At 39.2% G+C, this 17,968-nt stretch overlaps 1 protein-coding gene across 2 annotated transcripts; it reads right to left on the reverse strand.

Annotated features, from left to right (window-relative positions):
* Positions 1-351: 351 nt before the first annotated feature.
* On the reverse strand, positions 352-3,585 carry pou3f3a (POU class 3 homeobox 3a). Of its 2 annotated transcripts, none has more exons than XM_007255553.4 (2): positions 1,584-3,585; positions 352-1,343 (listed from the first exon to the last, which is right to left on the reverse strand). In XM_007255553.4, the coding sequence occupies exons 1-2, from the start codon at positions 2,851-2,853 to the stop codon at positions 1,297-1,299; spliced, it is 1,317 nt and encodes a 438-aa protein (XP_007255615.2). In that variant the 5' UTR covers positions 2,854-3,585; the 3' UTR covers positions 352-1,296. The 2 variants fall into 2 exon arrangements, with proteins under 2 accessions (XP_007255615.2, XP_007255614.2); XM_007255552.4 differs by having other exon boundaries at positions 1,624-3,584.
* Between the last annotated feature and the right edge of the window lie 14,383 nt (positions 3,586-17,968).

Raw genomic sequence — 17,968 nt, forward strand, 5'->3', positions numbered from 1 at the left:
ATGGACTACGAAAAAAATAAAATAGCAACGAAATGTTAAACACAACCCCGAGCATTAATCAATTATATTTCCGACAGAAAAATATTTATTGAGTTTAATTAAAATTATTTTTTTTATTTTTTCACGGCATTAAGTATTTTTTCTTGTGTTTTTGAATATATTATATGCAGTATTTTAATTAACCCCTGAGAAGAACATTTTACAAATTTACAAATACAGTTAAGTTCAGGTAATTGATAATTACACCGTTTCGGTCATATAAACTACATTTATCCGTCTTTTTCGTTCATTTTCGCTTCTCCCTGTTTTATATGCTGCGGCTGAGTGAAATAAAACAACACAGAGTGAGGGTCAGATCTATCAAATTTATTATTCTCAATCACCTCTGACTGACTCAATACTGATCTTAAATAACAACCACAGAAATTAAAACAAAATAAAAAAGATATGTTTTGACAATGATTTGTCGACCTATCAGGTTCCTTAATGTGCTGCTCTGTAGGCAAATTTAATAACAATCTTGGTGGACTACTGAGTGTATAGAGTATCATTGAGAATTAAAAGGAGAGAGGGAAACGATGCACATGGAAATGCTACGTCTAAGATAAAGCTCACAGCTCGCCACAGTTCGGGGGGAACTTCAGAAAATATTCCAAACTGGGATTTCAGTGAAAAATATAAAGCAAGTCGATCACCACTGAGAATTCATATTGCCAAATTTACACTTATCAAAAGTCGTCAAAATTACTGCGTGGAAATAGCAGTAAGGAAGGGGAGTCCACAATTATTCAGCCAAAAAAATCAGCATCAAATAAAATTAAATAAAAAAAAAAGAAGAGAAAGTGTTTACAATAGAGTAGGCTGAATAAGGAGTAAGTGCAGTTTTTGTATCCTTGTTGTCCCCTTTAGTGCTTTCCCTGTGTGAAAACTATTCACAGAAGTGCGGTCCACAAAAAAAAAACGTAATAGAAAAGCAGAAGTTTGCAGCAGACTAAATCTCCTGGACGTGGACCAGAGTCAGTACTCGAGGCAATTAGACAATTCCCTTTTGTTAATACAAATAACGTTATTCCTTCACGTAAAATTGCGTTGGGTCGTGAAACTCGTTTGTCTTCGCTGATGCTGATGTCCGTGTCTCTTATATATCTACTTTCTCTTAAGGGCAATCCATAAAAAGAAAAAAAAAAAGAAAAAAAGAGAAGAATCTAGCCTGGTGTTTGCTCATGGTTGGAGTGTCAATGGGCCAGAACCATCTGGCGATAGGAGCACGAAGAGATCCCCACCTGGTCATCTGGTTCACCTTTCAAACTTGCATCTTTTAAGCAATCTATCACAAAACTCTCCTGCAAGACAGAGCAAAGACAGCCATTTAGAGTTAGGGACATTGAAGATCAGTAGGCAGATTAAAGAAGAGTTTATAGGACGACTCAGATGTTTCCCTCTCGCAAATGTACTCATCTGCACTCATCTGCTGACGTGCAATTCACTCATAAAGGTAATACAAATGACGCCTTGTTGATAATGGTCGTCCAGTTAACTGACAATGTATTCAAAATGTGAGCTCTACGTCTCAGTGAACATACGTTTGCAGTCCATGGACGGAGGCGGTGTATCTGCACTCACGTTGCCAGCCTGAGAGTACACGTCCTCCGGGCTCTGGCCGACTCCAGGCGGCGTCATCCTCTTCTCCTTCTGCCTGCGGTTGCAGAACCACACCCGGACGACTTCCTTCTCCAGCTGCAGGTTGTCCGCCAGGGAGGTGATCTCCTGCGCCGAGGGCTTGGGACACTTGAGGAAGTGGCTCTCCAGGGCCCCCTTCACGCTTACCTCAATTGAGGTGCGCTTCTTGCGCTTCCTGCCCTGTGCTGCAATCTTATCAATGCTGGTGGGACTGCCTGTGGTCGAGTCAGCTTCCTCAAGCCACTTGTTTAAGAGGGGCTTTAGCTTGCACATGTTTTTGAAACTCAACTGCAGGGCCTCAAACCGACAGATGGTGGTCTGTGAGAAGACATTGCCATAGAGGGTCCCCAGGGCCAAGCCAACATCAGCCTGCGTGAAGCCAAGCTTTATCCGACGCTGCTTGAACTGCTTGGCAAACTGTTCCAGGTCGTCAGAGGTTGGTGTGTCCTCATCAGAGTGGGAGTCATGGCTGTTGACACCACCATGGTGCTGCTGGTGATGGTGGTGAGGATGCTGGTGCTGGTGGTGGTGGTGATGGTGATGGTGGTGGTCCATCTCTGGAGAGTCGCCACGCATCAACCCTGGGTGGACCAAGCTCCCAGCCGGGTTCAGCATCCCATTGACGGTGAACCCACTTGGTTGAGAGTAAATGAGAGACTGTTGTGACTGCTGTTGTGCCCCAGTGATGGTGCTAATATGTGCTGCTGTTGTGCCACCCCAAGCACTTTGGTGGGACTGGTGAGTGCCTATGTGTGGAGGGCGGTGGTGCAGTGCAGCACCCGAATGCAGGTCTTCTCTATTGGAACTAGCTTTAACATCTTGTTGTTGGGGACTGCCCGCCATCCCGGCAGAGCTTGATGACCAAGGGGAGCCAGCTTCGGCTGCGGCGGCAGCAGCTGCTGCTGCAGCGGCGGCAGCGGCATGAGGAAGCGAGGTGACCCACTGGTGGGCATGACTTAACATGTGTCCCCCATTACTGGCAGCAATGCTCCCTTGCATAAAGTCACTCTGCACCATCTTGCCCACAGGATCTCCTCTGTATCCACCTGACACAGAAGTTACGGCACCACTTCCCGGCTGCATGCCACCACCTCCGGACTCTGAGGGCACAATGGAGCCTGATGAGAGAACACTGTTGCTCGCCAGGTAGGGATTGGAAGCAGCCGTGGCCATCCCCCCTCACCACTTTGTACCAGTCTGCTTATTATTCCCCCTCCCAGTATACTGTCCTAACTTTTTTCCACCCCTTGAAGGGACACTCTATGTCATGAATTATTCAAACTGGGAAAACTATGCTTGGTGTTTGGGTTTGATCCTCCAACAACTCGAAAGGGTAAGCAGAAATATCCATCAAATTTTAAAGAGTGAACAGACTTTAGAAGAAGAAATCCACATTTCCAGGAAAAATGTCTTTTACATCTGTTCAACTCTGCATCCTGTATGTGAAGTCATAATGTCCAAATGAGAAAACTATGAAGGAAAAAAAGACTTAAAATTTAAAACAAAAATATACACAGAAATGAAAAATCTCCTGTACAAACATTCAGTCTGAATCAAAGTGGAGGTTTGGTAAATCCCACATGGAGGCACATCACCGACTGCTATTTTTTCTCAAGAAGACATCAGGGCGGTTTTTCCTTTGTAAACTTCCCGCTCGTCCTGTGAGCTGCCTCGGCCTCCGCTCCGCTCACTATCGCTCCCTCCTTAAATTGTAAATCGTCCTGTTTTATCAGAATCCGACCTCGAGAGCACCGGATTCAATCTAGACCCAAAAGGCGCGGCTGGTGAAGAATCCCACACTCCTCTCCTCTTTCTCTCTCTCGTCCGCTCTCTCTCTCTCCTCACTCCCGTCCTCTGACAGTTTTATCCGTTCCTGCCTCGGTGCCTCAGACTACGCCAATGTTTACGTTCGGTCGGGGCGTGCGCAAAACCTTCCGCAGCTCACAGCCAATCGCGGCGCAGAATGCCACGCGAGGGTGGCGCTCATTGGCTGGGAGCCGCGCGCGTGGCGGATCTCCGCTCTCGCCTTTAAGACGCGAAGCAGCAGCAGCGTCTCTTCACAGCGGTTCCTCAGCGCTGCTTTGGGCTTGAGAAGCGGCGGGATGGGATGCTGCTGGGTTTGGAAGGGAGGGGGCAATGTATCGCAGAAGGAGCCGCTGCTAAACTTTGCTCCAACTAGTTCGGACTGACAGACGGTGTGTGTTTGCCGTTGTGTTGGATACAGTCGGCCTCTGAGTTTAGTTTAACAAATTAAACCTACACTAAAAAATAATGGTAAATAAAAAAATATGACTATAATAATAAAATATAAACAAAAGAAACAGACAGAGTTTTATTTTATATGCAATTGCAAATGCTTAAATAATAAAATACCCAATTAAAAATAGAACAAACAAAAAATAACGACAATAATAATATAAATAATAATTATAATACTTGATCAATGACCAATACTATAAAACAAATTGCACAAATGTGTGTGTTACTTTTTTAGACATTTAAAAGTAATACAAACCAAGTAACACGTTTTCAATTCTACTCTGTAAACTATATATATTTTTTGTATTTTAGCTAAATGCGCAGCATTGTTATTTGATTAATGGTAATGGTAGTAGTTATTGTACCGGTGAGCAGATATGTTTATTTGTATATTAATCCTTATTACTTCAATCCACAGTTCTGAAAACACCATACACATAAACGGTGCGTCATGAAAAAAGCGTGACCGCACTGCTAACTGTTACGCTACTTGATTAACATCGGGACAGAGGCCTGCGGAGTACTGCTGCTGTGTTGTGTCTAATTTTGCGCTAATTCCGCAGCACGCCTTATCACACACAGGATATCCAGTCAGACCTCCATCACGGGTATAAAGTCAAACATGGTTTCTCAAAGTAAACTACCAAGTTAAAATCGCACCATGGAAAGTTTTTATTCCTGTTTGAATTAATTGTTTCTTATTTGTGGTGGTTTTGGTGTTTCGGGCTTGTTTGTTTGTTTATGTGCGAATCTGTAGGATATCCTGCTCTACTGTGTTGTGCTCCATTGTTTCCAGAGCGGCTCGGCGAGAGAGACCCTCCTGCATAACAACCACTAACAGTTAGTGCTGATTTTCATTAGCATAAATTTTCATCTGTTTAAGGGAAAATAATAGCAGAGCGGAGGAGAGCGGGACTCAGTCGGTTTGAGAGCAGAGAGAAGCGGAGCTGGAGGAGAGCAGAGCCAGCAGCGCAGAGCCTGAACCTGGACCCAACACCAACCACCGAGGAGAACATGGAGCTGAGCACCAGTCAATCTCCCTCCCTCTCCCTCTCTCTCTCTCTCTCTCTCTCTCTCTCTCTCTCTCTGTCTCTAAATTAAGGTGAGTGATTTAACATTTCTCAGCAGACACGAAAAAGAAACTAACCCACTTTAAGAGGATGTAATTGAGCGCGTGATTTAAGGTGATTTTGTTTAAAGTGATTTTATGCACTGGATAAAATCATTATTTACACTGTTCCCTACCTATACCATTCACACTTCTACAGAGGCAGCAGAGTGATCCTGTTATTGACGCTAATCTTTAGGAAAAATTACCAGACCCAATTATCAAAATAAGTTGGAGGAATCCATTGCTTGGCCTGCAGTGTGTGTGTGTGTGGGTGTGTGTCTGTGTGTGTGTGATAAGCTTGATGAGGAATTGCTGTTTAGCCACTGGAGAAAATTCATGCTAAGACTTAGTGAGGTTATTGGAGTGAGGGCGCATAGAACCGGAGCGGCCTGCCATTATAGTCCAGTTTAAACCAGTTTAAGTCTGTATTTATTTTTTTTTTTCATCTTTGCGCACTGAGATGACTTGAACACACATTTACAATCAGTTAAACCACTTGGCTAAAAAGTTAGTAAAACATAATTTAGACTGTTGGTTATGTAATGCAATTATTTTGTAGTGCCAATAAATAAGCCAAAACGAATAAAACATTAAAACAAGGTGATATAAAAGTGAATAAAGTATTAAAAATAAAAATGTCCGGTGGATGTGGTTAAATGTTAACTTTAGTACTTTTCGTTTCTGTACGTTTTGATAATTGAGTTCTATTTTTCTAGCCTTTGTTTAGCTTTTTCTCTATCTACCATGTTTTTAATTTTTGGTGTTGACTATTAAGATTATGAGATACTTATATCCCCTTTTATCATAGAGAAGTACACAAATATTGTAAGGATATTTTAAGGACATTGTTTTACTTTTAAGACTACACTTTGTCACAGTAACATCTTTTCTCAGATAGTTTATAACCATACACGATTTCAGCACTTCAGAACAATCAGGGCCAGTTCTGTGGCATTTCCCCATATTACACTAAATTTAGTTGATGAATATAAATGAGATAATCAGTGACTTTGTAGGGCTGTTGAATGTAATATAGCACATGTGCATTTGCAATTATATACTTAAGAATTATGATGTAAAAGTTAAAAAGAAGACTACTGTATTTGTGAGATTATTTATTTGTTTGTGTGTTTATTTAAATAATCACATGTCCTTACTTGTTTAGCTCCCTTTTTAAGAAAGTGCTTTAAGTGCATTAAGGCTAAAATGCGTTTCTATTTTTATTTAGCTGTAATATTAATTAAAATATTAATATTCCAGTTTATGCTGTAATTAATGAAAAGGAAGGGGTGGGCATATTCTTACCTATGTTTGCTTAGCTACAGCAGTTATGTCCAGATGTACAGTGTGCCCACACCAAAGCCTTGCAGAAAATGCACAGTGATGTATACGTTTATAGCAGCTTATAGCCTCACACATGGGATATGGGTATCAGCAAGCCGATTCAGCTAATAATAAGCAGACTGAAATGCTTCAATGCTACTACTGATCACCAAAATAACTATACAAGGTGGGATTCAATTTCTCAAGGTGTGAGTTAAGTGCTGCTGCTTGTTTTGTGTGTCCACGTTCTTCCCCAGTGATTCCCACACTCACACACACGTACACACTCACACAGATAGACACATACGCACACACCTATTTCACCCATTCCGTGGGATTACATTAATCAAAGTACATATTTCCCAAGGGAGTCCACTCATGGATCACAGCAAATCCGAGTGAAATTGAATCACACATAGGCGCAGCTCTGTAACTCAGACCCTATTTTCTATACATGTTTTTTTAAAGATATTTCCACTATATCAACTCTAGAAGAACTTAAGATTCGGGGCACAGAATAAACAACAAACCAAAAAATATTGAACTTGGGGTCGTCCCAACTCTGTTTTATGTCCACGCCCGCACCATAAAACACAGACAACAACGGAGAACTCACTCTGTAGAGGAACATCTAGCAAAGCGTCTTCTCTGTTTTGGTGATTCAGATGATTGCAGGCCCCATAAGAAGAGTCCGTATGATAAAAGTATGATAATACAACTCAGTAAGAAATAGTAACCAGTTAGCCACAGAAATGAGAACCAATTTTCAATCACTTACAGAAATATCTCGTTATCTCATGTTGCTCTCAAATATATCCAGAACGGTAAGTCCAGACGTTCTTAAGACTAAAAAGTTCTCAACTAATTCAATGTAATGTTGAAATATTTCTATTGGCCCACTCATTTAAAATTTTTTACACTATGTAAACCTATGTAAACAGTCAAAAATAAAGATAATTTAAAAAAAGAAGAGATTTTCTAATATTTATAAAGATATAACATTAGAAAAATGGTTCTTTAAACACTACAACAAACTGTATTTTTTGCTTTAAGGTTGGAAATATACTTGCTGTTTGGTGAAGCATTCTCGTAAACAACCGTCTGTGTTATAAATGTAATTCTTCACATGCCTACGTGCTGCACAAGTTACTGGAGGTTTCCACTAGAAGGCCGACCAAAGAACACTGACCAGGTTTCCTCATTGACTTTTAAAATAATACTAATCTCATTCCAGCTATTCTATTGAGCCTGTTTGTTGATGTGCATCCACAAGGAAAAATTGTAGGGATGCGGCCAATTGCAGACATGGCCACGCAGCCTTTGTTTAAAACTTTCTTCTACATTGATGAAGCTAAGTGCCTAAACTTCCTCTACTGCATTTGTGTGTACGGCACTTTGTGTACAAAGACGCGGACAACCAATGCACCAAACTAGGCAAAAATATACTATAACAACAAGTACATATCCTTATCCTACATGTTGATATATCATGCTTGGTGTTATAGTAAAGACATATAGATACATAAAGATACATGAGTGTGATGGCTTTTAAAGACTTTTTAAAGAATCAATCCAAAGATTCTTCACACTCATGTCTCTATTACATACGTTTTTCCATGGAACCATAATTGTTTTTACTTTGGCATGACTTAAAGAACGATTCATAGAGCCGAAGCATATGAAGGAAAACCTACACATACCATTTATATTTGTCTGTTTGTCGATCATATCTGTTTCTACTTTATCTCCATCTGTGAAAAGTTTGAACCATTGCAGTTCTCTCTTCTGTACGTGATTACAGTTCAAATCTTTTTTCTCTCCTGCAGGTGAGAGCCAGTGCTTCTGCTAAACACACAAGGCCTTCTTTCAAAGAAAGCTCCTTTTACAGAGACAGGATGGCTAGGATTATCTTTCCTTTTGTCCTCCTCTCTTCCTCTCTCCTTCACAGCACCGGCTCACTAACCCGCTACTCCATGTCAGACATTAAAGCCCCAGCGAGGAGCAGCACCTAGGACACCCTGCAACTCGCTCTAGAGTTTATTGACAGAGAGCTTGATACAGTCCTATTGTCATCAGATTCCAACTGGAGCTTTTTGTTGATGCTGCTCCGAAAGACGACCGCCTCGCCAGGTGTATATCTGCGACCCATTTGCGAGCAATGTGGTTGTTAATTTTTAATGGCAATTGTAATGAAGCACCTATTATAGTTCTTTTAAAAAGGACACAATCAGTTGATTTCAGAATAATAAAACAGCGGCTCCAGTGCTGAAGCTAAATCATTGAAAGTGGGGCTCTTGTTCTTCTTCAAAAATTCACTGACAAGAGTTCTTAATACCAGAAATAACAATGACGGGCATGAAAAAGAACCCTTTTAAAGCACTGTACAGTTCGTTTTGAGTGGTATAACACTTGTGTTGGGCAAATATGGCCAAAAAACATATGACCTTGAAGAATGAAAGAATTAGTGGTTTTAATACTGAGAGTTCATTTTGAGGGGGGGGATACAAGTGGGTGGCAACCCCACTCTTTTTAAAGCATTCTCTCCTTTGAATCAGTGTCATTATATTAATTATCGTAGGTTAAAAGTCTGATATCTGTGGAAATACAATAGAATTACTATATTTTGTGTTTCTTATTTTTAGTATTTTACTGCTTGAGTACTAAAATACTATGTTATGTTGCGTTATGTTTCCTAGCCACCCTCCTCCTCCAATTCAGCTGTTTAAACACACCACCGCCCTTTATCCAGTTGGTCCATGATATGCCTTCCTTTGACATTCACACATACACAGTTCCAGCTTTACAAATCCCTGTTTTGGCTTTTCGTTTTGGAAGGCAGCATATCATTAGGTACATTAGCTACGTTTAACAGCTATATGCCCATAAGCCGACAGACCTATGGATCCCGTAAACATGCTAAACTGTAAAGTTGCTGCTTTCTAAGGATAGCACTGCGATTAGTTAGCGCTTCGAGCTCTTGAGGAGAAGTGTTCCTCAGATATATTCCAGCTTTTCTGCGACTACGGCTTATACTAATAGGAACAAAACCACAGAACAGTCCTTTTCTCCTTTCATTCTCATCTGCTGCATTTGCATTTTATTCAGCCTACCAAAGGAAATAGCCTGCAGCGAGAAAACTCAAACCACTATGCATATATGAAAGAGAGAAAAAGAGAGAGAGTGAGAGAGAGAGATGGAGAGAGAAAGAGGGAGTGAGAGAGAGAATATGAAAGATCAGGAGTAAAAGGGAGACAGAGGCAGACGGAGCGACAGAGCAGCCTGAAAGGAAATGACAGATTATCTCAAAGCTACTGTCCATTTCCACTGTAGTCATAAGCCAATCATCTGCAAAAGGAGGGGGAGAAAATGCATCAGCATGCGCACTGCGATATGAAGTGCAATCCACTCGTCCTTTGTCACTTAACTATGGATATCTTTACTTGAAAGCCTTAAATAGTCTTTTGATAGTATCTGGAGTCCAATTTACAAAAATCTCCATGCGATTATTACTAGAGAGCAGAGGCACAATTCTTGCCCGTCTGTAGAAGACTGGGTCAGCCTTAGAGGAGGGTATGTGTGTGTGTGTGTGTGTATGTCTGTGAAGTGTATCCTCAGCCGTTACCTAAGGACACACCACAGGCGAGTGATCGTCATCAGACCTCGCTAACTGCATGTGGTCTTGGCTCCTCTGACAACTAAAGGGACCCATCAGCGTTTCAGTCCACAGAGAGTGCCTCAAAAAGGCCTTTAAAGTGAGTAAAACCCATTCTCTTTAATTCTGATTACACTCTGAAAGTGTCTTTAGCATGCGGCGGCTAAATTGGGCTATCAGCGCTAAGTAGCGGCAGGGAAGAAAAGAGCCAATTATGCCAGTCACAGCCAGATGATGATTCTCATCTTTAGTGTCTCTCTCTCTCTTTCTGTCTCTCTCTCTTTCTCTCACAGACACAGAAAGAGGGAGCTGGATATTACTCCTTTTATGCTGAGATAAAGAGACCACACACACATCAGCTGACACACTTTCACACACTTATACATGTGCACACACTGCTGCATGTTACAGTATGCTCAATTTAGAGCATTGAGAGGAATATTAACATTGATATCCTTTCCTGCGAATAGCAGAAATACCATTTACGTGTACAGACTGAGCAAGTTATTAACCCCTGGATTAGAGCTGGCCAATAGAAAATGCTGTGTCTGTCATGTCATTGATAAAAACTGCGTTTTATAGTAATCAAGGTAAAATGTTTATCGTGATATCGATTTTAAATCATATCGACCAGCCTTACCTTAGATTCGTATTTGTCTGTGCATAAACATGTTCTTGTTTTTCAATGTTTTTTTGATACTACTCCAGGCTTGTGTTAAATGTAATTGGAAAGTGAAAATGACCCGACATCTTTCTGTAATCAGAAGCTTATACAAACGTATATAAGCTTAATAGAACTCTCAACAGAAGTCACTATAAAATAATTTTATTGCAATTTTTTTTTGCTCCATTCATCATGAAATTTTGTATAAAATTGTATAAAAAAGAAAAGAAAGAAAGTCAAACTATGTCAAAAAAAGTGAAAAAGTGCAAATATAGAGAAACAAGTTTTTTACGTGTTACAGTGACAATATAGCAAACATACGTAGAATTATGGATAGACAAACAATCTTGAACACTGTATCTGCACCCATGCCATGTTTTATGCGGTAAAGTTTTATTCCCTCAAATCCCAAGTGAATGGTGTTCATCACCCTGTAAACACATTGGGTCAGTGTGTATCGCTATAGACAGCATATCTAAATCGCGTATCGCACAGCTTGATTCAGGGCATGTTCGTGTTTGTTTGGTATCGTGAGAGAGCAAAAAATACCAAAAAATTATCATTTTTAATCATGGGTTTGTTTTGGGCGTAACGTGAAAAAAACCTGCAGTCAGTGTCAGTAGTAGTGTGTCAGTAGTCATTTACTTTAAAAGGCAGGTGTGCTTTGACTTTGATATGGCGAATTGGTATCTTAACAGCGCAGCACTTTTGTGTGTCTCAGCAGAGAATACTGACCGCGTCGTGCTGTGAATATGCACTAGCAGCTCATTTAAGGAAACAGCAATGTTATTTTATTCTTCATTTTGTTTATAGATAGATAGATAGATACTTTATTGATCCCCAAGGGGAAATTTTATTGTTTAAGTAAAGGGCTGGATTTGCACGTGGCACTGTGTTTATTTGTGTGTGTAATGAGCGGGGGTGTACAAGCGCTGAGTGAGCACAACGCGTGTGGCGGTCCTGCACAGCTAAGATAGCTTGTCAATAAAAAATTATGACCCATGTCTGTTAACAATGATTTTAATTTGATTTAACCATTTTGCACATTTAGTTTAGTAACACAATAAAGCGAATAGTTTTTAACAAATAGAATTGAACAGTAAAGATGTATTAATCAGGATTTAAGAAATAATAACTCAAAAAATGACATTATTAATGACGCCTTTGATATCTTGGGTCATGTATGTATGTCAAGATGTATTGAACAGTCATGCTCCACAAATACACGTTATTTTTGGCAAGGCAGGGGTGTTTGACCACAGCAGGAATCAAATCAAAATATCTGGGGGATGCATGTGTATTGGCATGATTGGCGTGATATGTGGTGCTGCCACTACCAAAGATAGCTTCTTTATAGTGAAATACTAAACTTGCAAGCTCTTACAATTTGGTTTGTAACAATTGCTTCCCAATATGTCTTTGTAATAAGCTCCTATTCATTTATCAGTCACTACCTGTGTTAGTAGGTTCTCTTAATCTGAAAAGTTTGATGTGTTATACAGAATTAAATAACATGTCCAGAAGGAACATGTCTAATTTCATCACCTTCAAACGTAATAATAATTCTTCACAATAAAAAAGCACTTCTATTATGAAGACTATAAATTGAATATATCTCTTTTTCCACTGTTTTGTTTGTTTGTATTTTGTTTTTGCAGTTTATTGCCCACAGTACAAGTATCTGCTGAAGCAAAGCGCTTACTAGGTTCTGCTATATATTTTTCCACAGATGGAAAAAGGAGAAGGAGAAGTAATGGGGCATTGAGGAGTATCTCTTGTAATGACCGACAGAAGGTTCATGTGAACACATACATGGCTCCAATTAGGAGTGCAGTTTAAAGTGAAAATGTCTTAAGATTAATAACTTAAACTATATGCCTGGGGCTTAAGGGGGGGAATCAGTCAATAAAGGGTCAGCATTCGTATGGTAAATGCTCAAGAAGCTCTCCATAAAAGAACAAAGAGCAGGGTTCTGAGAGGATGGAGCTTTTGGGAAAAAGAAACGGTCAGTTATTGGTCAGTCATTTCACATGTCAAAAAAAAGTAGCTGCAGTTCTGACTGCTGTCAGAGGAGCGGCGGCAGGAGAAATGTGGGGAAGTCTGAATCGATAATGTCAATGTTTACCTCCATTTAGGCAGTGTGGGTAGTGATAGCTGTTAAAAGAGAAGTGCAGAGCGTCACTCCCAGGCCAGGCGAGCTGTTTACTTCTGGAAGTCCCTGCACAGGAGCTGCTGCTTACACTCATTTACCTTACGCTGGACCTGCGGTAGGAGGCTGCCGCCGGCAATGTGCGTGTGTGTGTGTGTGTATGTGTGTATTTGCGTGTGTGTGACAGGAAAGTTAGCGCTACAAGCTAGCGCTAGGTAGAGACAGAGAGAGAGACAGAGAATAAAAATAGAAGTAATTTGTGCAAGGAATGTAGAAACTGTTGTCTTTTGTGTAATATATCCCCATTCACCCTACAGCTTTAAAACTGAAGGTAGGAAAAAGGTAGAAAAACACATACATACATAAAGAGAGAGAAAGAGAGAGAGAGAGAGAGGGCCCTCTGCACCTTATCACTCCTACCTTAGTGAGAAGAAAATAGGCTTTCAGCAAACTTGGCTGTTCTTCTAAACACACCTCAGGCGCACCACACAGCAGAGCACATCCTTAATGTGCTCCGTTATATCCTTATCACCTATAGGAATACATTCCATTATCCTCACCCTCACACCCTCTAACCCGCAGACTCGGAGAGAGCCGTGGAAAAAAACTTACAACGTCTACAATCATTATCCTGCAGTCCTCTGCTCTCACAAGCCCGAAAGTTCTCCAGAGAGCAGCCGGAGTTGGCCTGCTGAAGTCGAACTAAACCCTCTCAATATCTCCCCCTCTGTCCTTCTCTTTCTCTCTTTCTTTTGTACTCCATCCTCCCCTGTCACTTCCATGGGCTCTCTCTCTCTGCTCCTTATCTCCTCCTCACAAGAGCTTCCACAGTCTGTGGAGTTTAACAGACTGTCACTGCTCAAACAGCTTCAGAAAAAAAAAAAAAAAAAAAAAAAACGCAAAGCACCCACAGACAGAATCATACACACACATTCAAATCAAATAAAAAAAAAACCTGTGTATCACATAAGCACAAACCACACCCCTCCCCCCCCTTCATTTTAATCCTCCAAAAGAGGTGTATAAGTATGTGAACATTAAAAACATTAAATGCATTTGTACATCCGAATGATCCAAATTAGTCATATGGATATATATTTTTTTATATATAGAGATTTTTTCAGATCTACTTCCTAAAACCATGAAACTAAACCATTTACATTTGCCAAACACTGTGAATTTCTGATTTTAACCTGTTACATATTGATAAGAATTTGGTTCATAACAATTAACTGCTGTGAGAACAGTTGAGTTCATTTACTGCCCAATAATAAGCTCCTGTGAATGTATCAGACACTACCTGTGTTAGATAGAGTTAGTTCTCCACAGTACTTTACTTCACTGAACTGTCTAAGAAACAAAGATGAATCTACTCATTAATTTTTTTTGTAAGAATTACACAGATTGACATCATTTATATCATCACTCTCCAATGAAAATCTCCTTTTTTGTGGATTTTTAGTTTACTACATAATCTGAACAGTCGAATTACCTTTTAAACCTGTCAAATTGTCCATTCCTTGATGAACAGATTAATAGAAATACTTAAAAATGACCTGAAATAAACATTGACTTTTTACATTGACTTGCAATAAAAGTGATGAAGATTTTTTTCTCTCTCCTGTAAAGTTGCTTTATTGGAGATACTTGTTTTTCATTGGACAGCGACTGTACAATATACTGTACATCCACAAGAATTGTCACTAAATATCCAACTACATTTCCTTCAAATGTAATCATTCTCCCCAGTTTGCAGAATCACTTCCACTATAAACACTATAAACATGTTTTAGTTATTTTTTAGTTAGTTTTGTATTGTTCCTTTGCCCACAATTACCTTTATTCTAGATCATACTAAATTATACTAAATATATATTAAGATATATCTCCTGAGACCACGGCAAACACTATAAACCTGTATAAATCATCTACACTACCAAATAAGTCTCCAAATGAAGTAAAATTCCTGCTGCCATGAGTCCTCACCCTGCCTGTCTCAAACTCGCACACTAACATCCTGTGTGAGCGAGTGTGAGCTGTCCTCAGGCAGTGAATGTGTTTCTCAACCTCATGCCGAGCCGGGAGAGCACACACTACGGAACAAGAAAGGAACGCTCAAAGTCACCTCAGTAATCCATATTGACAAGAGCAAGGGAAGATGAAGTTCAGCCCCTAAATGTACACCCGCTTCCCGCCCTGCTTTCACTATGAAGATATAAAACACTGCACGCCGTCTTTAATTGCGACTCCAGTGCTGGATTCCCCATGGCTGTCTCTCTCCAAAACGTCTTATAACAACATTAGCTGCTGGGAATATTGCAGGAATATTTCATGAAGAATCAATTCATGACCCAGAATGATATGGAATATAACCTTGATGCATAAACATCAAAAAAAGTATATTAAATTTACACTTTATTTTTTTAATATTTTTTTTTATTTTTACAACTGCCATTACTCTCATAATTATATTATAGGCCCAAAATCAGAAACTTGTGGTATACCACAAACCAAACGGATGTTAAATATTTTGATGTTAAATATTTTGAGAGCCAAAAGTTTAACCAATAACCAAGAAATTTTAATAAGAAAAAATTGAGGACTGTTATTAATATCAAGAAAATTAAAATCATGTTTTTAAACAGAATATTTAATATTAAATAAAGAATTTTGTGTTTTACCTTCATAAGAAATCTGTTGTCGCTTCCAGTTTTTTTCACAGTTGCACTTTTAGTTTTGAGCCTGTTTTTACAGGTGGGTTGGGACTAGTCGGTCATTGGCTGCTGAAAATGAACCCCGCCCATTAAGGTACTGTCAAAGTACAGGGGTTCACAACAAAAATTAATGCTCTGACACAAATCTAACCAATCATCCTTCAGCAGTTTAATCCTGTCTATTTATATACTTCTTTAAATTTCTCAATCTTAAAACTATACAGCCTTAAAAAAGCACATTTATACAACATGTATAAAATAATGAAGACTGGTTGGAAGATGTAGGCTACAAAAAAAGTAATGACCACAGAAGGAATAATAAAACAAATCAATAAAGTGGCCCTTAGGAAAAAAAAAGTACCTAAAATGTAGGACAGTCGTCTCCAGCATTGCTCACAATGATCTACTTTTTCGCACCCAAATCACCCCTTCCTCCTTCAACTAATTACTGCCTTCAGAAGCAGAAGTGGGAGTAAGTCACACATATACAAATTCTAAGTAAGTCTCAAGCTTAAGTTTCAAACCCTTTGTCCCAAAAAAAACAAATTACTGTGATCAGAATCAAGCAAGTCCCTGCTACAAGTCAAGCACATCACAAATCACGTCATACAAAATTCTGATGATCCACTCAGTTTCTACATCAGTTATAAATCAGACTTTGGGCCCTATTTTAACGATCTATAGGTGATCTGACAACTGGGTTTAATGAATTTAATTAATGTCAGTGTGTTTTTTTATTGCAACGATGGAACAACAAGAATTGCATTGCATTGCAAGGTACTAATCATCTTAATCAATTATGGGGAGGCTGTTTTGGGCGTAATGTGAAATAAACCAATCAGCATGTCTGGTACAAAATGGTAAGTAGCACGCCTGTGTTTTCTGTTGCCAAGATAGCTATATGCCAGAAATGTACCTGAACACATCTCACTTTCAGAAGACCACGCCCATTAGTCTAGATATTTTCACAAGCTCTGAATCTTATTGAAACACACAGGTGCAAGGTGTGAAAATAGACTGTGATAAGGGTGTAAGATAGGGCCCTTGGTTATAAAAAGTTAAAAATCTACAGACAGATACAAATAGATTTTGCTATTTATAGGTAAATGTTTAAAAGGTAGATGAGTAAAATGAACATTGTTGTTTTATTCTATAAACTATGAACAACATTTCTCCCAAATTCCAAACAAAAATATTTTAATTTAGAGCATTTATTTGCCAAAAAAATTATTTGCCAAAGTTTTTACGCATCTTGGCATGTTCTCCTGCACCAGTCTTACACACTGCTTTTGGATAACTTTATGCCGCTCCTGGTGCACAAATTCAAGCAGTTCAGTTTGGTTTGATGGCTTGTGATCATCCATCTTCCTCTTGATTATATTCCAGAGGTTTCCAATTTGGTAAAATCAAAGAAGTGGCCTCTTACTTTTTCCAGAGCTGTAGCTATATGGTGAATAACGGTTGTGCAAAACATTAAATCTGATAGCAATTTTTTTTAAGTCTTAATTTAAGCAATGAGGTAACATTATCACCCTTCCATGGCTGATTCTAATGTTCAAGCATCCAGTATGTTACCTGAAAATGTATGGCAATTTTGTGAGTGATGGCAGAAGAAGTTAAGTAGATGTTATGGTGGATGTGCCAGAAATTGTTGAACTCCAGGCTTTGCATGTTACTCTTCTCTTCTACCTACAGTCATCAACAACACAATCAGAGTACAATTTTTTTTATTATTTTTGGAATAGTTTCCTCACTAATAACATGTATATTGTACTCTTCTAGCTGTAGCTGTAGCTTCTTTAAATGTTATGTTAAAGAATGTTCTCTCTCACTGTTTTTTATTTAAACTTTTAAAATGTGATGTAAGATTACACAATTTGAATGTGATTCAAATTAATTCATTTTAATGAAAATTCCTGTGTTGTAATATTTGTGTGAAGAAATTCACTGTAATTTTAAATTGAAATTTTGTACACTGCCTGACCACCTGGATTTAACTAAGTAAAAGTAAATGATGTGGGGTTGATGCTGCAGTTGGTCTGCAGGTTTAGGTTCAGCAACAGTATGCGCTGAAAGAATGAGGTCAGCTGACTGAATATACTGAATATAGACCAGGTTATTCCATCAATAAATTCTTTCTTATATTCCAGGATGATAATGTTAATTGTTTAAGAGTGGTTCAGGAAGCATTAGATCATCATTTTCACACATGGATTGAGAGAGTTCACCACAGAGTCCAGATCTTAACCTCATTGAGAATCTTTGGGATGTGCTGGATGGAGAAGACTTTGTGCAGTGGTCAGACTCTACCATCATCAATGCTGCTGCAAGATCTTGGTGAAAAATTAATGCAACACTGGATTGAAATAATTCTTGTGACATTGCAGAAGCTCATTGAAACAATTTCACAGTGAAT

The sequence above is a fragment of the Astyanax mexicanus genome, chromosome 11, assembly GCF_023375975.1.
Source record: "Astyanax mexicanus isolate ESR-SI-001 chromosome 11, AstMex3_surface, whole genome shotgun sequence".
NCBI classification, from domain to species: domain Eukaryota; kingdom Metazoa; phylum Chordata; class Actinopteri; order Characiformes; family Acestrorhamphidae; genus Astyanax; species Astyanax mexicanus.

Excerpts from the sequence above, each read along its gene's own strand:
- pou3f3a (XM_007255552.4), bottom strand. The coding sequence starts at position 2,853 with ATGGCCACGGCTGCTTCCAATCCCTACCTGGCGAGCAACAGTGTTCTC. Across the intron at positions 1,344-1,623 it reads TGTACTCTCAGGCTGGCAAC|GAGAGTTTTGTGATAGATTG; the intron begins GTGAGTGCAGAT and ends TCTGTCTTGCAG.